The following is a 21,932-nucleotide window of genomic DNA, read 5'->3' as shown; positions in this document are numbered from 1 at the left end:
TTTCTTTTTTTATATATTCTAAGTTTATATATAATTTCTTATAAAACAATTCGTTTTAACGTAACGCAAATTATTTGTCTCGAACACGACAGAACAATCGATCACCATGTGTGTCAGTGAGTGTGTGTTTGTGTGTATGGTGTGAGTGTGTCTGTGAATGGATGTTCTAATTAAATGAAAATAGAATAGATCATCTCCAGACAAATAATAAAATAGAATAATTAAAATCAATTTAAAAATTCTTTTTGCAAGAAGCTGTAAGCAGGAGGAGCACCTTAATCATTTAACTTCGTCTGTTTTTTATTTCTTTTCTTAGTGCTCTTATACATTTATTCGCCAAATTGCAAACCATCAGTACTGCTTGCCTCAATGGCACGTTGTTCTTTTATTAAAATGTCACGAATAAATATATCCTCATCGGTTTTCACATCGATTAGATCCAACTCTAGAATTCGAGTATCTGGACTGATCTTGTCACCGTTACTTATTTTCTTAATCACTGAGACGAATTTTTGACCAACTGTAAGCTCGCGGAAGCGTAAACAATCTTCTAGAGCCCAGTCAACATTACGAGCAGTAATGCCTTTAAAAATAAGAAATTAAAGATTATGTTAATGTTAAATGAATGATTTTTACCATATAATTTCGCTTGAATTGCTTGCTTAGGAAGCTGACGGAACTTGGCTGGGAGTGTCTTCAACTGATCACATCTGAGAATATCAACATCTCCAAAGTCACAGAAGCTCACATGGATCATATCTTGGTATTTGTTCACGACAATTACTCTGAAATATATAAATTTAGAATATTTAAATTGACCAAGTAAGGAAGTAAAGCTAAAAGCGTTGAAAGAAAACTACATTATATATTTTTTTTAAAAACAGTTATCATATCTCAGGAAATATAATGAACCGTATCGAAAAATTTAAAAAATTTATTGGTTTGTAAGACATCAGTTATAATATTTATGCCATTTTTTTTATAACATTTATCGATTATAAGAATAAGAAAGTACCTTGTGTTTATAAAATGACATGAATTTGCAAAGAATAACATCGCAGCCAGCCCCAAAAACTAATAGCACCCCCACATTGCATTTATCTTAAAATTTATACTCAAATTGGGTATAAACTAAACGGAGTAAGGCTAAAAGTAATAGTGTTTTCAAATTAACTCAAAAAATTTGGGTCATAAAACTTTTAGAAAATACAATTTTCAACAAGTTTTGATTTGCATTTTTGTTAAAATTGGACAAGTTATTCACTAAAACTTGTTTTTCGTTCTATACACCAATGAAAAGGTCTAAATGTCTTCTTTCCGAAATAGCAACAAAATAAAATTGTATAACAATTGACGGATTATGGGGCAAAAGTTTTCTAAACGGTGAGTATAACATTGTGACCTTTGACTATCGGACGGAGGTTTTATAGGCTTTGAACGGCCTATAAACCAAACCAAATATCAGCCTGCTACGAATTTTTTTCTTGAAAAATCTGTTTTTACTGGGCTAGGGAGAAAAAAAATTTGAAAATGGTCTAAGCTACCCAAAACTTAAGGTTGAATTCGTAAAGGCATTACTGCTTTTGCATCACAACATGAAATTTGAAATTAGAGTTACTTTTGAAAAAAAAAAGTTTTTTGTTTAAGCCTGGAAGTCAATTCAATTATTTTGTTTTTAATTTTTGTAATTCTATTTTTAAGATTTTTACTGAAACAAAAAACTCAAAACAAAATACAATCCTGCTCAAATTTAATGCACACTATTTATTCTACAGATAAAATCTATTATAACTTTATAACTCATGTCACTATCTCAGTTGGAGTTGTAAAATATTGTTTATTTATTTTTTGTTGTTGGTAAAATGATCAAAAACGGGTTCTAACTGCAAAAGTGTGCGTTAATTTTGAGCGGGAGTGTAATTAAATGGAGTTCCATACTTAAAATGAAGCAGATCGCACTTAATTTTAGCTGATATTTTTTTTCCGCGGGAACAAAAATATAATTTTTTTGGCTAAAGCTGTGTAAAACTCGGCTGGCTGAAACTCTTCAAAAAATTTTAGTTCGGCTAAATTTTTTAGAAAATTATGAATGGAAGCTAAAATTTAGCTCGATCTACGTAATAGGCTTTAGGGCCATATTTCGAGTCTTGAGATATTACAGTTATAAAATGGCAAAAAACGTCATTAATATAAGGAAGATTGAAAGAGGAAAATAAGTTCAGATTGGAACCGTTACAGATTTATCTGTAGTGAATTACTCCACATAAGAATTTTTCTGACTTCAGATTTGAGTTCAGCACTCAAAAAACATTTAGAAAAGTATATTTTGGTTCTTGTGTCAAAAAAAAGATCCTTAATAACTTTAATTCGCCAAATTTGTCAAGCGATTCGCTAGATCATAATAGGACTTTCAACTTTTTTCCCAACAACACTTGCTAAAATAAGGCATATTTAGAAAAATAAAAAAGTTTCCATGTTTGAAGAGAAATTTTTCTTACGATTGCCCCAATGATGAGTAATAAAAGTATTGACGATCTTATTGGTAATCAAATGACAATAGCAACAAAAAGCATAGCTTTTTTTAGCTGAGTTAAGACAAGCGTTGGACTTTTGTTTTCCCAAGGTCAAACAGAATTAAACATTAAACAGAAAATTATTTGAAAGATAAAGTGCAAACTAAAATTACCTATGAAAGAAGCCATCCTTATTTTTGCCAGCATAAACTTGTCCAATTTCCACCATATCAACAGGAATAAATTCGTCATTATTTTCACAATATTCTTGTAGATCTTTCATAAGTTTGCGTAATTCTGGAAAATCTTTATATGGTTGAATCTACAAAGATACAACAAGAAAATAATATTTATTATTCAGTTTCATTTAATATTAGAAAATAAAAAAAACCTACCACAAAATTAAGTGGATTCGCCGACATTGTAACACGTACATCCATAAATTCACCCACATTTGGCACATCTTCGTAATTTTTTAATTTTAACATATAATCACTTTTTTGTGGTGAATTTGGCACAGAATTCGTTTTAATAGTTAAATTTCGAAAAGTTTGTTGTAAATCAACAGATGAATTATTACGGGAAGTTGCTCCGGGCGATGGTAGACTACTACCATCACCGCTGCTACTCTTTCCATCATTTAATGTAATCGTTAGACTATCATCCAAGAGGTCAGTTGATGAGCTGAAAAATAAGACAAAAAACAAAACATTTTTAATCAACAAAAAACCTCTTTAAAGCATGTAGTATATACCTTTCTAATTCCTGTTCAATTCGAATGACTTCATTGACATTGCAAAGAGCCTCACTGCCTTCAAAACGTTTGTAGACAATTATCAAAGGTATAGAACTTGGTGTTCCAATTTTGACCTACAATTCCATTTATTTTACAAAAAATCTACAATACAATCTCTTCACAAACATACCAACGCTCTGGAATCAGCAGGCAAAAGACCTCGCATCCTAGCAATAATAGCCGAAGTGGTCGGAGGAATATTATCTAATCTTGCTTTGATACCCTGGCGAGGGAATTTACTTAGCGCAGTACTCAACGATTCCAATTGGAACATATTCGAAATATGAGTCTTTTTCGTCATTCCATAATCAATATAGAAAATATCAAATTCGTCTTCATCCAAATGTTTATTGGTGGCATTGGCCAACACTCCTCGATACCATTGGTTATTGGTTTTATCACAAATTAAAAACATATTCGAACTTTGAATATCAGCTCGGGTAACTTTATGCTGGTCTTTCTTGAATTTTGACTCAATTAGTTGTTGAATGAGTTTCTAAAAATAAAAACTGGTTAGAAGAATTTTCTTTTTCTAATAAAACAAAATACAAACCTGAACATATTGCAACTCAGAGTTCCGTACTTGCAAGAAAACATCACCAGCGTCAGTAATATGCGTAATTAACACAGTTGTAAGTCCGGTACGTTTAATTTCCGGTGGTGGTGTATCATCACAGATTTGATGCAATACCAATGGATTTAAATTGACGTCTTCCTGTGAAGATGTGTCATAAAGAACAACCTGTATATTAATTACACTGTCCTCGGCATTGCCAGCAGTATAAACTTCCTCCTTCGTTAGAATCTCTCCAACGACACTCTTGCTTGCAAGCATTGCATCCAAGTGTCGTTTGGCATTTGGATTGCCAGCAAAGTCTTCCAAACCGAATAAACTAAAGGAAACAGCTTGCGGGGCCAACTTCAGGAACTTCTTTTCACAAATGTGCAACTGGCTGACCGGCACCCAGTCTTCATCACCGAAATCAATAAAGAAGCACTGACCAATGGCGTTCAATTTATCAACTTCGTCCAAACGCACTCGATGCCAACATTCTGCTATGCAAACTAAATAAATTTGTTTGCATGCCACCGAAACGGGACGGGTCTTCTCAGTCAACATGTGCATATCGATTTCGTTCATCAAATTGTCAAATTCTTCACTATATTCCTTGCCAAAGAGCCGAGCCCAAATCTCAGTAGTCGACACACAATGGGTTATGTAGAGATTCCAATATTTCTCGCTCCATGGTAATTTAATCGAATCGAGTGTATAAGATTCAGTTTCGGGCTCTTCGTTGTCACCAGCCTCAAAGTCATTATTTGAAAATATAATCAAACTATCACGTGTTGATGTTTCAGTTATGAATTGCTTTGAACCTTCAATCAAAGACCACCAATGATCGGGCAACAGTTGTTTGAATGTGCTCTCAAACCATTCGGGGAGATTTTTAGCAAAGATGCCGTGGGGATGAGATTTTAGTTCTTGGAATATTTTCTCTGTCAATTCTTGATCAGTGTCCGGACAGACGGGCAAATGCCGACGACTTTCTTGAATTTTGATTTCATCAATAGCCATACTAGCACAAGAGTATTTGGCCAAATTCTCATTTGGATACTCATTGGGGTAGGTTGAGTAAATACTTTCATTGACTAGTACATGACATTGGAATAGCTTTGAGAACTTCGATCGGAAAAAGGTGTATTCGGGTTGCGAACACCGTCTAACTACACAGTATTGTGAGAGTGATGTTACAGGATCGAGTTTCGGATTGAATTGGAAAACTTTTGGCGGAATTATTTGCTGAAAAAAAAAACATTAAATAAAATTTAAGATAAAAGAAATATTTATTACTATTTATTTATTTAGCAGAGTTATAAATCTCTTATAGACCAGAGAATATAATGATTATAATTATAATAAATAAATTCTACCCACCAGGGAATAAATAATCATTTTTATCAAAAAAAAATAAAACCGACTTCCATGGATCAAAACTGGGTTTTATGGTTTTTTTCATAGTTTGTATGGCCATGACTAGACGACATTGAAATGAGATCACACTGCAGGCAACAGCTTTCCAATAAAAAAAGAATTATCAAAATTGGTTCACTTAGTCCAAAGTTATGAGGTAACAAACATAGTTAGTCTGTCCTCTATAATTATTTCGCTCCAGAAGCACAAAAACTAATTGTTTCATTTTATTCTAATGAATTAAATCAAAATAAAGGGTTGCAAGCAATCCAATATACACTTGTCCTCTGATTTATAAATCTAAATATTTTTACATACATCAAAGTACATACAGCCGACTAGTTGAATTCTCAAAGGAAACGAAAATTGTGTCAGAGAAATTCGACTTGGAGGAATGAATATTATCTTTTTGCTTCAAACGGTTTCATTCAAAATGGTGAAAAAGTTCGTATTATAGGGAAATTCGACTTGGAGGCATTCGACTGTATATTCTTCCAGATTCAAGAGATTGAAATCCCAATAACAAAAGAAGGCATATCAGCATTCCAGTGAAGAATTTTAGTAGCCATTCTGGTGAAACGCTTTTGAATCCTTTTAATTCTAATAGAATGATAGGGTTCTATACAATGCAGCAGTATTCCAAAATAGATCGAACGAAGCTAAAATATACTGATCTAAACGTAAGAGGATCTGAGAAATCTTTTGAATTAGGCTATAAAACGAAGCATTGAGATAGCTTAAAGCCTAGTACATACTTGGTGAAGCAAGTCGTAAAGTGATTCCATAAATTTTTTTTTGGTCACCCGTGAAATTTCGTGGTGAGAAACAAATTGGAGAGTTTTGCTTCATGACGTGAAGTAGTTCACGTGCAAAATGTACGGGAATCTCTTTGACTCGTGAATCTACTCTCCTTATATATTTTTCGAAAAAAATTAATTTGAAAATTGAAAACAAACAAAAATTGTATGAATTCACTTCACGACTTGCTTCACAAGTATGTACAAGGCTTAAAACAATACAGTCAAACAGCCCTATTGTGAATTTCACGTGGAAATTTTCAATACCGAAAAATTTTTGTTAGCCCGTAGTTTTTAAGACTATTGTTCACCTGAAGGGAATTAACATTTTCTGCTTAACTAGTTTTGAGAAAACAAAATGTTCAACTTTTGTTTCAACTTCGAGTTGAAGTCAACTCTCAAGTTTGCCAACTCTCTAGATTGCTTCAAGTTGAGAAATAGTGAAGAAAATGGTTGTTAAAGACTACAAGGTGGTCATGGCACGAAGCCATGCTGGAGTGTAGAAATAACTTCTTTCATTACAGGAATTTTACACATCGGGCATATTTCATTTTTACACCCTGATTCAAAAACTGGATGAAAGTAGGATAATTTCTAATCATCAGGATAATATGTGCCCATGATTATGAAAGTGGACTAAGTCACTTTTTGCATTGTTTGAAGAAAAACTTACATAATAATTTTCTTATAACGATTTAATTATATTTCTTTTATGAAATCACTAGAGGAGCAATAAAGAAGTTTATTTACTGCGATTTCGCTTTCAAATAAACTTTACCCCTTAAATAATAATTATTTTTAGGCTAAATTTGATGCCATTTTTGGGAGTGACTAAGTCCACTTTCATAATTAAGGGCACATATATTCATTAAGGGAACGGTTAAAAATTACTGAGATAGGACAAACCTTTGCACAATTTTTTAATACAAAAGGAACAATTTTGTTTGTTTATCATCGTTCAGAAGATATTTGTAATTCACCGATGTTTACTAAATTTAAGTAAGAATCGGTGTTATCGAAATTTAAAATGTTTGGAATACCAGCCTTCAATTAAAATACAAAATCAACAAAAACTTACTTGAGTCTCATGGGTTTCATTATTTTTTATCACATTTGATTTACGATCGCCAAATGGACTTGGCTGATCCGATCCAGCAGATGACAAAGCTGGCGACGAATCTGGTGTGATTCCTGCACTTCCACCGCTGCCATTGGAATTGTTGTTATTTTTGTTGCACATATTATTGGTTATCTTTATTTTCAGTCTATCTTGAACGGAATTCTTTCCTGGGACACCGGGTCCTAATGAAACAACATGCGATGGCTGTTTATTATGGTAACCGCCGGAAGCAGAGTTTTGATGATTTGATTTTTGTTGTTGTTGCTGTTGCGGCTGATATCTTTTTTGTTGCTGCTGTTGTTGCTGATGCTGGTGACTTTGTTGGTGTTGCGGTTGTTGTTGCTGCTGTGACATGCGTTGAGCTGAGGCCTGGTAGGACTGTTGTTGAGTTTGTTGACGATTTGCCTGCTGCAAATGTTGCTGAATAACCATTTGCTGTCGTTGAGCCAGGATCATAGTAGAGGCTAAAGCTATCGCATTGCTATTCTGCAATTGTGCAACCGAAATCGCTTGTTGTTGTTTAGCATAGTTTGGAGCACCATTGGCTCCATTGTTGTTTTGGCCAAGTATTGCACGAGGACTGACTTTATCTTTATTCGCCTGTTGTTGTTGTTGCTGGTGGTGGAATTGTTGTTGTTGCTGTGATTGATGCGATTGATTTTGTTGAGCAGAATGTTGTTGTTGTTGTTGATTCTGCTTCATGTTTAGCCTTTCTCTAAGATCCTGGGTCGGTTGTTGTTGTTGTTGTGGCTGTGACTTGCCACAAGCAGTTGGCATAATCATGTTGTTGTTGTTCTTTTTGGTGTTCAACTTTTCACGCAAGTCTTTTTGTTCTTTTTGTGGTTCTTTTTGACCGCTTTTCAACTTTTCTCGTAAATCCTTTTGTCCACCAACTAAAGCCTGCTGTTGCTGCTGAGGTTGTTGAGTACGATTATAATTGTTATTGTAATTGTTAGTTTGCTGTTTATGCTGATGTGCGTTATTTCGGTTATTCACTTGACTGGTATTATTGTTACTATCACCACCACCATAGCCATTCATAGCATTTTGCGATTGAATAAATCTATTCAAAGTAGATGGCAACTTCTGATATACATTCGATGAATATGAACTTTTATTCCAACTTTGATCAGATGGGCGGTAAGGTTGTCGTATTTGTGCCTTCTTGATTGCCTTGTTCGACTTGCTGCCACTACTCTTCTGTCCACGCACTAAAGACGCTATATGCGAAGAGTTCTTGCTGTACTTGGCAGCGATGCATGTCTGGAATAGAGAGAATAAAATGGAAAAATACCATCAAGTTATTTTTAGATACATTTGCTGTCTGTTTGATCTAGAAATAAATTTGAAAAAAAAAAACTTACTTCTCCACCGAGTTTTGTAAGCACAAATTCCCCACTCTCGCGGAGAAGTTCTTCAATAGATTTATATCCAAGTTGGTTGGGATAGATGGGTCTGCTCTCAACTTCAGGATATTCTCGAAGAATTTCACGTAACGTACATGGTTGTTTGCGGGATGTGACAAGCGCACGGAAAACCGAAACTATGTTTTTTATTTGTTGTGCTGTGTCGGGCGATTTCGACATTGACATTGCGTGTTCCCGAACAACAACGTTGGCGCTAGAGGTTCTGTGTGTAAATTCTTCTTGTCTTTTTTGTTTTAAGGATTTTTTTGTTTTGATTTCTTTTCAGCGCCGTGGGCAGACAGGCTATGTTTTTGTCGTCGTCGTCAATTTCTGGTGCAGTTTTTAAATATGATTATTTTTAAAAATAGAATTCTATCATTTCCTATTAGGGATGAACGTTGTAGATGATATTTGATCTAAAAAAGAGAAAACCAGCATAATTAGAAATGAACAAACTTAACACTTTGAAATGATAAAAAAAAATATGTCAGAATTTTGATTTATAATACTTCATTAAGCTGCACTAGCGTTTAAGTTTCAAACTATACAGCACAACATCTGTGTGGATGCACTTGACTTAAGATCTTATTATACTCGTACTTTCAATATTGTACATACATAGATACTCGATGTTAAGGATAGTAAAACAACAACAAAAAAAACAGTCAAACATGACATTAAAATAAATTCTTAAATTCTTAAAAATTGCATTTTCATCTTAAAGACCATATACGATTAGGATCAGGGTGAGATGTGGGAATAATTCGCCTTATCACTGCGGTCCCTGATGGGCCTATTGTGATTTTAAAGACCATATAACGCCATGGTAAACTTAAGACAAAATGTACTATGTATAGCTTATTTGAAAAGTTATATCCTAAAAATTCAATCATTAAATAGGGGTAAACATGGTAAAATTTTGTTTTTATCTAAACGGTAGGTCGTCGAAAGTAGAGTAATGATAGAACTGTTGAAAAATTAAAAAAAAAGTTCAATACTGAGTTAGGGAAGATCACCGACAAAGTGGTTATTATTAAAAAACAACTACATGTTTCTGTATGGTTTTTTTTAATGGTTTCTTATTTTGAGGAATTTATGAAAGATTGCACGAAATCTCAAACATATAGGACTTATAGATGAGATTGGTTTACATTTTATTTCGCAAATAAATAAGATATATAATTAAAGCTGAAATAAGGAGGAGCAACATATCGTCGGCGTCATAGGGAAACCTAATAACTCCACCGTTTTTTCAAAAATTACTTTTAAATGTCATTTTTTAGAAAATATGTCAGCGGAGCAACCCAGAAAACTTGAAGTCATTTCGAAAACTTTGAATATACTTAAATTCAAATTTTGCACAGCACGTTACTCCCCAACTACTCTGTTGTCTCTCTAATTTTTCGTCTCTCCTGTAAAATTTAGAGTTTGGGAATTACGAGGCTTCCTTATGAGACCGACGATATGTAGACTTCAATGTATGTAGTTTAATTCTTTAGAAAAAATATTAAGCTTTTAGATAGTATATTTTTGTAAATAATTTTGTTCGCTTTTTTTTTTTTGTAAAATACGATTGCTTTAAAAAAATTAACATAATAAGATCTTACTCTTCAGCTTAAATTTTATACCATCAGATCGTATTATTATCTTATAATTTTTATTATACAAAAAAGCTTAAAAAATTTTTTCAATTGAATTAATATTCATGATTAAAGCCTCGATTATTTTTTGCTTGACATCAATACTTTGCTTTTAGAGCGAGTAAATAGAGTTAATTGTGTTCACAAGTCAATGTAAGACGATGTCTATTTAGCTATGAGTCAAACATCTGTTTTGATGATAATAAAGTTACGGAAAGCAAACATTCATTTGAAAATGATTTCGTCGAGACGATAGCGATTTTTAGATTTATAAAAATAAACACCATCGTTTGCCCTAAATCGTGTTATGGAATGAATGAACAATGAACTTTTACTTCCTTGTTCTGAAGCTTTTTATGTTGTTTTAGTTTATTCCATAGAGTACCCTTTTAAGACGTGTTAAAACTATTTTTGGGATTGCATGTTTCTTCATGCCACAAGGGGGTGTCCGGATTGAAACTAATTTGAACGCGGACTTGCACGCACATTTAGGTATGTCTATGTACGTCAAAGGTAACATTTTTTTAAACGTTTGTTATTTTTTATAGTTTACAAGCTCACAAGGGAAGTATTACGTTGATTGACCAAGTGAATGCTGAAATGAAAGTGAACGCTGCAGATTATTTTGAAAGCAGAAAATGTGTACACGGTATTAATATATTAACTTTTTGACCAATGTAAAAATGCATCAAGCTCAAAAGAGAAAATATTGTTAAGCCAAATAAAAACATGAGAGGTAGATTTCGGCGATTTAATTCGAAGTAATTTGAAAAACAAATTTTTGCCATTGACATTTTTCCAAAATTTAAATTTCTTTGTCCAATTATTTATTATTTATTTAATCTGAAATTAAATTTGAAGAATGCCATTTTAAGACAAAAAAAAAAGAGAAAATTCAAATAAAAAGTCTTTTGCTTCCCAATGGGCACGTTCAAAGAGCTAACATAAAGCTATCGGATAGCTTTTTGTTGTTGTAAACAATGTTAAAAATTAGCAAGGAAACGAACCATTTTCTGTCAAAAAATAATCTATAGGTATCCCAGAATTTCTGGTATACCTCAGGTATCCGAGTGATCAGCTGATATACATTTGGCTTTTTTTTATTTTGATTGCTTTTCGGGCTATTAAAAATAAAAAAAATTGCAAGAAATAAAGTCAAAGCGATTGTGCAAGTACTTTTCAACAATAAAAAAAATGTAATTTGCTCAAAAGAAAAAGTTTCCTCTTCTCAATATTTACATATTTTTTAGTAGCTGCTTGGGCAAGCTATCTGGATACCTCTTTGTTCAAAAAGATATTCCAGATACGGGTATCCCAGATAGCCTATCCGATAGGTGTTTGAACGTGCCCAATGGCAATGACTTCAAAGGTCACAACGATTAATTGTAATTTTCTTTTCTGTATTCATTATAGGAATCATTTAAAATAAACAAAAACGAAAGTTTTTCTAGGTATAATTTTTCAATGATCATCAACTTTTCAAGAAATCTAATTGCTAAGTTCATACCCTCTAATCAACCAATTTCATCTTCATTGTAGGTATATTTATAAACATTTATAATATTTTTTTTTTATTTAAACAGACAAACAAAGAAAATAAACATACATTTGCAAGCAAGACAACCAAATAAAACTGAATATACACAAAAGAAATCTTCAAATACGATAACTTCCCGCACGACAACAAGAAACAGAAAAACAGAAACAATTTTAAATATATTTCCCATTATCATTCCATTGAGAAGACAAACACAATCATTTTGCAAACAAAATTGCACAATGCAGATAAAAAAAAGTATCTCCATACCATACAAACAACAGAGAGAAAAGTTTAAATTTCCAAACTCAGGTGAATCACCCTTTATCAGCTCAAACGAAGTAACATACTTTCTTCCACTTATTTTTATTTTTTTTTATATTTATTCAGTTTGTATAAATGATAATAAGCTAATGCAATTTATACTTCTGCTCTGTTTGTATATTTGTGAGTGAATATATTTTTTTAAAGCAAAATAGCCAGCAGACAATAAGTAACACACTTTGCATGTGAGTGAGTAAGGTTGGTACAAAAAAAAAAAATATATACATATATGTACATTAGACTGGGCCAAAAAAATAAAATATTCTTTTTTTTAAAAGTTACTTCGAAAATCTTGTTCAGGATGATGAAAAAAAAATTTGGTGAAAATTTGAGCCGTTAAAAAAAATTTTAAGAGGTCTATCATCGGTGTTTTTTATTTTTATACATGATATGATGTTTTACAACAGAACTGCTAGACGATCAAAGTAAAAAAAATTTCTGTTCATTTTTTCTTATATAAAATTAAATTTCCTACAAAAAAGATCTAATTGAAAATTTTCGTCAGACGAGCCGTATTCGAGTAATTAAGCTTTTAAAATCGAAGTGTTTTTTCAATTCGCCTGTTTCACTTTGGAATTTTGTGATGAGCAAATAAGTGAATAGAAAAATAAAACCTCGACAGATTCTTATAGGAAATTTAATTCTCTACAAAAAAGGTCTTGTAGTAATTTTCCCTAAATTGAGTTTTGAAGAAGTTATTCACGATTTAAATCGAGAAAAAAATTAAAAAATCAATTTTCAATTTCAAAATGTTCTAATTCACTGAAAATTCAATATTTTCAAATTAGCAAGATGTTTTCTTGTAGGGAATTAAACGTTCTATAAAAAGTTCCTTGGCAGCAAATTAATTGCTTTAACCGTTTAGAAGATAATCGTATTCAAATTGCAAATGCATACTTGTCATAAGAAAACTATTGAAATCAGTGGGCATTGGTTTTGATACGAATATCTTCTTAACGGTTAAAGCAATTAATTTGCTGCCAATGAACTTTTTATAGAACGCTTAATTCCCTACAAGAAAACATCTTGCTAATTTGAAAATATTGAATTTTCAGTGAATTAGAACATTTTGAAATTGAAAATTGATTTTTTAATTTTTTTCTCGATTTAAATCGTGAATAACTTCTTCAAAACTCAATTTAGGGAAAATTACTACAAGACCTTTTTTGTAGAGAATTAAATTTCCTATAAGAATCTGTCGAGGTTTTATTTTTCTATTCACTTATTTGCTCATCACAAAATTCCAAAGTGAAACAGGCGAATTGAATAAACACTTCGATTTTAAAAGCTTAATTACTCGAATACGGCTCGTCTGACGAAAATTTTCAATTAGATCTTTTTTGTAGGAAATTTAATTTTATATAAGAAAAAATGAACAGAAAATTTTTTTACTTTGATCGTCTAGCAGTTCTGTTGTAAAACATCATATCATGTATAAAAATAAAAAACACCGATGATAGACCTCTTAAAATTTTTTTTAACGGCTCAAATTTTCACCAAATTTTTTTTTCATCATCCTGAACAAGATTTTCGAAGTAACTTTCAAAAAAAAAAATTTTTATTTTTTTGGCCCAGTCTAATGTACATATATATAAGCGAACGCCGCCGATCAACTCGATGACTATTGAAATGTGGAATTTCTAGGTCATAAATACTGAGAGCACTTGCTTCCACTGCTTTGCTACTCATTGAAAACTTTGAAACAATTAAATGCAATGTCGTATGCCCACCACTCTCTTTGGAATACATATTTACAAACAAAGTTATGTGTATAGAATTCTCCAACATTCAAATGTATACAATTTTTTTTATTTTTAAGATTGTTCATCTCTTCATCGTATGTCGAAGAATCCCTAAAGAACAACATTTAATTCATTGTTTTGGATTTTTGTATTTTGTAACAACTCTGACCGCAGACCGCCGTCAATGTCCAATTTTTTTTTATTATTTTTAAACATTTTAGATAATTGCATTAATTGCTTTAATTTTCAAATTAGTTTATAAACTTTAAACTTTTTGAGTGTGCGTAAAATTTTGGTTTTATTGTCTTGAGAAAGTGCATTGTAATTATTGTCGAGTATACATACGGTGACCATCCGTCCCAGTTTTAACGCGACTGTCCCGTATTTCTATACCTTGTCCCGGCTCTTTATTTATGAAACTCGGGACTTATTTTGTTATTTGTAAAGTAATTGTTCCGAATTTGCACATTCTTTGGGGCGAAATCGGCTAACGGGATAGTCGTAAATTGATAATCAAAATCGACGATATATGGAGCAAAATTATGGTTTTTTTGGCTATCAACTATCGCGTTAGACGATTTCGCCCCTGATTTGTCGATTTAAAATTTGGAATACTTTTACGGAAAACAAGAAAACATTGGTTGGAAAAGTTTTTCTAATTTTTCAAATAAAAACACTAGTTTTTAAAATTTACCTTCAATTATCTAGTTCCAGCTTTTGTTTGTCAAGTTGAAAAGCTACACATAGAAAATTCTGGTGAATAATAAACAACATTATGAACCCTTTTAAATTTCAAAATTTTTAAGGACATGTTAAAAGTTAAATTAAATTTTATGATTTCACAACTTCGAAATCCTTTAAAATAAAATTTAAATGTTAAAAAACAGTTCTCTCGATTTTCATAAAAGAAATATGTTTTTAAGAGTAACTTACGGTTCCTATTATAAAACCGTTTTTTTCATTTTTGTAATCAATGTTTTCAAAACATTTATTTGTCAGTAGCATTTTTTTTTTCAGTTTTTGAAAAAAAGGCTCCAACGATTTTTATTATTTGTTATACATATGTATATGAGAAATAACAAAATGGTACTTCCTTGAGTGCCAAAACCATTTAAAAAGATGTTTTTGTAACTTTCAAAACAAATTTTATACAATTTTTTAAATTCTTGTTTAAATTAAATTACAATTTTGTTGTGTAAATAATTATATAAAAAGCAACTTTAATTATGCGATCCTGTCCTGCATTTTGGTACAATTTTATAAAACATTTTTTTTTGTCCCAGGTAAGTAAGTATACGACTCTTTTTCTAACTAGGAACATTTTCCAAAAGAAAGCCTAGCAAAAAAGCTAACCACAGAAATTTAATTTGAAAAAAACTTGATGCACACTAAAAACGGAATTTTTTACCACTGCAAAAACCGACAAAAAAAATAAACAAACAAATTTCCAACCACTACTCAAGGAGAAAAAACAACAAAAAAAAACTTTCCAATTCACCTGCCTCACCGAGGTAGTTTGATGACCCATTTCGACGACTTCAACTAGAGAACAACATTCACTTTGTGTTTCTAATAAATAAAACATCAGCGTGTGCTTTTTTTTTTGTATTCTATTCATTGGTTTCCCTTCGCATTCATGCCTTTACAACAAAAACATACACAACAACAAAAAAATCAACAATGCATAAAAAAGCCACGTGTAGTCTATAATTAGAATAAAACACAACATACATTTATCATGTTGATTGTGTAATATTAATACAAAAGGAATAAAAAGCATTGAAAAGAATGTAAACACTAACCGATAAAATAACTGATAAAAACAGATTAACAACAAGGAATTTATTATACTTAAATGACAATGACGTATATTATGCGTACATACAGAATATATTTTTAAGTGGTAACAATTTAGCTAGTCTGCTGCTGTGTGTTCGATCAGGTGCCAAACGAGTGTGTGATTGACTGTTCAGTTTAACTGATACAGCAAAAAAAAAAAAAAAAAAAATTAGCAAAGTAGAAAAAAAGGGGCTTAACCGCAAAAAAAAATTTGCAAACTTTCTTGAGAATGGAATAAAATGTGCAAAGCAAATGTGTGAAATTCTATTGTTAATATAGGGTGTGTTATGATATCGTCAACAAAAAACAGACAAAATAGGTCTGTCATTAGCTTTGAAATAAGAAATTATCACAAAACTATGCTGACTAAGGTTGTTGGTCTAATCAAGATATCTTCTGATCATGAACTTGACTGGAACTCATATTGCCATTCAAATTAGGAAAAGTTTGTTGACAGTTGCGGTAGTTTTGATTTTTCGCTGCTCTTATTTCATACCTATAAAGTTGGGCAAATAACAGAAAATGAAAAAATAGTGCAAGAATTAAAAAAACATTAATAATATTAACGAATTCAAACGCAAAATAATAGAATGTGTTCAAAATAAACATAGATTCAAGGATATAAATTATTATACAATTTACAATTTACTAATGCACTATAAAATAGATAAATACAAAGTATGTATAGTAAATGTGATATAGTTATAAACTCAGTTTAAAAACTGTTTGCTGTTTTGATTCAATGAATGCAATATTGTGTTACTCTTGATTGAAACTCGATATGTGTGATATATTTAAAGAAAACAAATGTGCATTCATATCAAGATGAAACTATAAACAATTGTAAGCAAGTTTTTAACTTTTTGTCAGGTGGTGTATACATATACATATTTATTTCAAAAAAAAGTTGAGACAAGTTTTAAGCTTGAATGTACACTAGAAAGAAAATATGTAATAACTGGTGTACTAGTTATTACATTAAACCTTGTAGTAAACTTTTCTATTCCAAAAGTGAAAATGCATTTTTAAGTAGGCACCTACAAAAAAAAAACTTAAAAACACAAAATACATATGATGAAAAAACTGTCTGTTTTATAAATTTTTTTTAAATTAATGCTAAGCTAGAAAAAGCAAATCTTCTTGCAGGAAAAATGTTTCAATATTTCATAAATTGCCAAACGATTACAATCATTTTCTTTCGTTCTTTACGTTATATAATTTTTTAGCACCTAGCTATTACAAAAATACTTTTTTAAATATCGCCATGAATACAGGAATTTCTAGCTACATATGTATGTTAATATAAAGTTTTTGAATGATTTTAAATTTTGTATGAGGTGATGAATTCAGTTTTCTAATGATTTTCAATTTTTTACGAGTTGATGAATTCATCGATAAATAGAATGTATCTGGTATGCTAGCGTTTTGATTATTGGAATAGCAACCAACAAAATTGAATAAGTGGTTTCGTGCTGTAACCACCGTTTGGAACATTCTTCAGGAGTGATACAATTATTAAAAATTGTCTTATGGGAGTACTTACAAAAAAAAAAAAAACTTGATGGGAATTTTTATGATGGAAAAGTATACCTTCAACTCTGTGATTTCATCAAGAAAGTGCAAGTTTACAGAAAACCATTCCCAATATGGCAGAGTTGCAATGGAAGTTTGCAAGTAAAACAATTTCAAGAAATTTATTTTTTTCTTGATTTTCAAAAATAGATATGCATCTACACCTGATTTTTTCTTGATCCGTTATTGCAACCAATAAAACGATTTAAAATAATCCACTCAACCAAAATTCTTAAAATGTTTCATTCTGAGTTACAGCTCTATTTTGGGAAATCTCACCGATAGCTAGACATTTAAAAAAAAAAATTACACAAAATAAAACAATTTATTACATAAAAATCCCAAAAATTATTTGAATCAGTCGACATTCGAGCTGAAAATTTGTGTAACCAATTTTGGCCTCGTAGCCGAAATTTCCTAAACTACAGTTAAAGCTCTTATTACGGACACCTCCTTTAGGCGGACAATTTCTTACGACCGTGGATCTTGAATTGAAATTTCATACATTTTATGTTCTTAAACGGACACGGACAGCCATATCAGCCGCAATTTGGTAAAATGTATTCTCTTAGACGGGCAAAAACTTTTGTTTTAAGACTTATTGGAGACAATTTCGATGTGAATGTATTCTTGAACAATTCCTGATTACATTAACACAAAAAAAGTTATATCTTATTCGTTCTTAAGCCTTAAATACAATGACTTAAAAAGTGGGAAAGTAAAATTTTTTATTTCTTTCTAGCGCTATTTGTTTTTGGAAAAAACTACAAAAATTGTTTTTTTAAACCAACAAATAAGCTTTCTGCATCATTATTTTAAATTTTTTGGACGGAAAAACTGTCACAAAATGAGTTTTCGCAAATACAATTGAATGTTGTCCATAATTCAAAATCTAATTTGGCGCTTACGAATATTTGGTGGGAAGGGGTCGATATGTCTGCAGCTGTGGTCTGTAGTTTATTTTGTTTCTTCTGTCCTCATGTAAATTTTAGTTTGTTTATGAATTTCATGGATTACGGAAGTAATTATTTTTCAGGATGCCAACAAAACGCAGTGTTGAGTTTTTGTTAATAAAGATAAATTTTCATTATCAAGCCATTTAAAAATCGTTTATTTTTTGATTTTTTCCATGGACGGACAACTCCGTCCTGTACTGACAACTAACAAACGTAGTTTTGGAATTAAAAAAATATATCACGTTAGCCAAAAAGTACAGCCAACACTCCAAGGTAAACAAATTTAAAACAAAGTATTAAATAATATAACTATTACAAACCATTAAAAAAGAACTCTGAAAATAGGTATGATTTTTTTCTCAGAACAAAATTATTGGGGTAAGACCGGCCACAAGCCAAAAGAATCTCACAGGAGTAGGTGAACTTGATTTTATGAGAAAGTTCTTGCTAACAGATGACAAACTTATGAATTGTGACCTGCTTCACAGAATATCAGATCAGATCAGTTTTTGTGATACGAAAACCTCAAAAAACCCTATTCACCTCACTTTGTGGGGTTTTTTTTTTTATTACTTGTGAGATTTTTCAGAAACGTTAAATCAAAAGCCATATCAACAAGTTTTGTTATTTTTGGCCAATTGATGGCTACTTGGTCATGTTTGTTTACCTCTTCACCAGTGCAGATTGACCAATGAGAAAGAAGTGGAAAAACCCCATATAGGACAACTTATTCATAGGGTATATCATGTACCAATTTTCGCACAATGCATATTTTCTCTATTTGTTATTTGAAAGTTTTGTTTTATCGTGCTTTTTTTGCGGTCGACGTGTTTTGTATTTTTTATCTCTTTTGCGAAAAAAATGCTGCCACACAAACAAAAAATCTTTTTTTTTTCTAAGGAAATGAAAGAGAGCAATCAAAGAAAAATAATTTGAATTAACATTCCCATAGAGACCATAGACATAGTTGACTTCCTATCTCCCTCCTGAGAATTCCGGTCGGCCTACTTTATACTTTTTTTTTTATTATTAAAAAAAAAAATTAGATGTATAATGGAAATTAAACTAGAAAAACTGCTTGCTTTTCATGTCATTTTCTTTTGTCTTTTTAAATTATAATTGCCAAGTGACAATTGTTCAAGTGACATTCTAAAAAATAAAGCCCACACATTTTTACAACAATAGGCGAAGGAGACTCTTGAAACAGTTAACTCTTCAGTTCTCCTTCCTCCTCACTGAAAAACCTTACATACCGCTACCTACTCCCTTTTTCATAACCAATAACAAAATGTGGTTGAATGAGTGAGGTTGTGAATTGTGATCTTAAGCTGTGTCAAAATGCGACCGAAAATTCCGACGCAGTTGCCATTGCCATTAAATGGCTGCAGAATGCAAAATTTATTTTACTAAAAAAAGACAACAAATCCCAAACTGTCTGCCATTTGTCAACATTTTATTACAAATACCTATAAATTATTTAACATTTCTATAACAAGCTTGTCATTATACAATAAATTTACAATTGGAATTAGAAACATAAATAAATACAAAAAAAATAAGCTCACCTTGATTTCGCTTAGTGGTCAATATAAAAAAAAAATTCTTTTCAACTACATCGAATGCACACATAAATAGTCTATTTCTTTTTGTCTTTTGCTTTTTCAGTTTTTTAAAAGTCACACTTTTGGACACAAAATATATTGAATATTTTGTTGTATAAATTCTATTTATAGATTTTTTTGTTTATATTTTAAAATTGCATTGTACACATTAAAATGGAAACAAAATTATCGCAGCCAAGAAGTCAGGTCAGGAGATTCACAAAATTCCGCTTCCAATATTCGATTCAGTTGTAGCAGGCCACCAGACTAGTCCAGTCGAGAGAAACGGTAAATTGCAATACTTGTGTGCGATGGGGTATATTATTGCCTATTCTTTCATTTGCATGAAAGCTTGATGATGTGAAAAAGAAAACATCAAAAAATGTTTATAAAGAAATATAATATTTGTCTCATTTTATTGAATGGTATTTCTGTGAATTGTTATGATTTCTCTTTCTAAAAGTTTTCATGATGAGTGAGAAGAAGAAGTGCGACATTGGAGTTGTGTTGGCATTTTTATTTTGTATTTTTGATTCCCACTCACATGATATCTCTTTTTTTAGAAGAAAGAGAAATCTATAGTTTGTAATTTCCTGTTTTAAAATAATGAGCTTTTGAGAAACACACACACAAGTATTTTTTTTACATTTGGCTTTTTAATATGGTGGATCCCCAAGAATATGCAATGTTTGAGTACGACCCATTGTTGATGGGATTTTTATTCACTTTTTCGCAAAAAAGTAGACTTCTTTTATTAATTTTTGTAACACATATAAGAATTGACGGTTATATTTAAATAATTTTATGATTATTGTTCACTTAAAAGTGATTCTAATGGAATGAAAACAACAATTAGACGTGAATATAATATTTTCCGAAGTGAAAAGGCTAAAGCACGAAAGAGAACTGGAACTGGCGTCAAAAGATATCGAAAGTTAATCCTTGTAAGCTAAAGCTTTTTTTGTATGTCCTTATAATTATTTCATTCGAACATTCGAGTAAATTGAGCTTTTTCAATAGGGTGATGCATTTTCTGGGAATTTGGTTATTGATTTATTTTACTTTTACATCTTTGATGATGTTTTTCTTGGTAGTTTTTATCTTTAAAGTCATTATCAAATTCATATAGACCTATAACTTTTTGATGATAAAAAAATGCGCTTAATTTTTAAAAGAACCTTAAAAATTTAAATTTTTATGTTTTACGCACATACAATAGCTCTCCTTCCCTGCGTTTTTACTCGTCGTTGGTGTGACTCTTAAATCGACGAAAGTGGTCTAGAAACATTGTGAATTTTAACGAAATTCATATTTTGAAGCCATACTTCTTTTGGCGCGTTATACACAAAACACAAGTACAATTTACAGTTGAGCGCCCATTTTCCATTGTAACGGGTGTGACACATTTAATTTAATTTTGAAATTTTATTTGTGTACCATTTACTAAATAAGGTATTAAAAAAAATCTTCAAAATCTTATGTTAATATTAAGTTAATATATATTTTTAAAATTACATTTTGTTAACCTGTCTTGTAACGTATACCTTTAGATTAGGTGTAACGGGTGTGACGTTTATCTGTTTCGGTAAATTTTAGAAGCGATGTTGAGAATTTTTTTAATAACTCGTGGATATCGTATTGAATATTAAAAATCTTATTTTTGCAGCAAACATAAAATATAATTCCATTGAATGGTCATGAAAGATTTTTGTATGTTTTTCAATCTTATTTATTTAACTATTCACTAAGTTTAGTATTTTAATACATTAGTTAACCCTTTGTAACCCAACATCGTAAATTTTAAAATTAATAATGTCAATCGACAGGGCTTTACCTATAATAAAACACGTAATTTTTAAAAATTTAATAAATTCATTATTTACTTGGTTATTTCGATATTTAGGGAGTAAAAAAATAAGTTTAAATAATTTATTTTTATATAGGTAAACATGCAGAAATTCAAACAAAAAACTATCTAATATTTATTTTTAGGCACTTTTCAAAAATCCAAAAATAAAACCCCGTTAGTTTATGCAGGATAAATATTTTTTCTGGATTTCGTATTTTTTACACAAATTTGCTTATTTTCAAAAGAAGCCGAACTTTCAACATTAACT

The 21,932-nt window shown here is 30.9% G+C and overlaps 1 protein-coding gene across 2 annotated transcripts; it reads right to left on the bottom strand.

The window, feature by feature from the left end:
- On the bottom strand, nucleotides 1-20,517 carry LOC129920052 (tudor domain-containing protein 7). 2 transcript variants are annotated; one of them, XM_056001209.1, is made up of 10 exons: nucleotides 19,780-20,517; nucleotides 8,563-9,020; nucleotides 7,157-8,461; nucleotides 3,863-5,110; nucleotides 3,440-3,805; nucleotides 3,268-3,383; nucleotides 2,909-3,197; nucleotides 2,687-2,835; nucleotides 637-785; nucleotides 1-583 (listed from the first exon to the last, which is right to left on the bottom strand). In XM_056001209.1, exons 2-10 carry the CDS (start codon nucleotides 8,788-8,790, stop codon nucleotides 330-332), a joined length of 4,104 nt encoding a protein of 1,367 aa, XP_055857184.1. In that variant the 5' UTR covers nucleotides 8,791-9,020; nucleotides 19,780-20,517; the 3' UTR covers nucleotides 1-329. The 2 variants fall into 2 exon arrangements, with proteins under 2 accessions (XP_055857184.1, XP_055857185.1); XM_056001210.1 differs by lacking the exon at nucleotides 19,780-20,517 and adding an exon at nucleotides 15,733-15,834.
- Between the last annotated feature and the right edge of the window lie 1,415 nt (nucleotides 20,518-21,932).

Source organism: Episyrphus balteatus, chromosome 4 (assembly GCF_945859705.1).
Source record: "Episyrphus balteatus chromosome 4, idEpiBalt1.1, whole genome shotgun sequence".
Lineage (NCBI taxonomy): Eukaryota > Metazoa > Arthropoda > Insecta > Diptera > Syrphidae > Episyrphus > Episyrphus balteatus.
This window is presented reverse-complemented; position numbering and strand designations above follow the sequence as displayed.

Coding starts and splice junctions, on each gene's coding strand:
- LOC129920052 (XM_056001209.1), bottom strand. CDS start 8,790: ATGTCAATGTCGAAATCGCCCGACACAGCACAACAAATAAAAAACATA. Junction 3,806..3,862: donor CTGAGTTGCAATATGTTCAG/GTTTGTATTTTG, acceptor TTTTATTTTTAG/AAACTCATTCAACAACTAAT. Junction 3,198..3,267: donor ATTGAACAGGAATTAGAAAG/GTATATACTACA, acceptor CTTATTTTTCAG/CTCATCAACTGACCTCTTGG.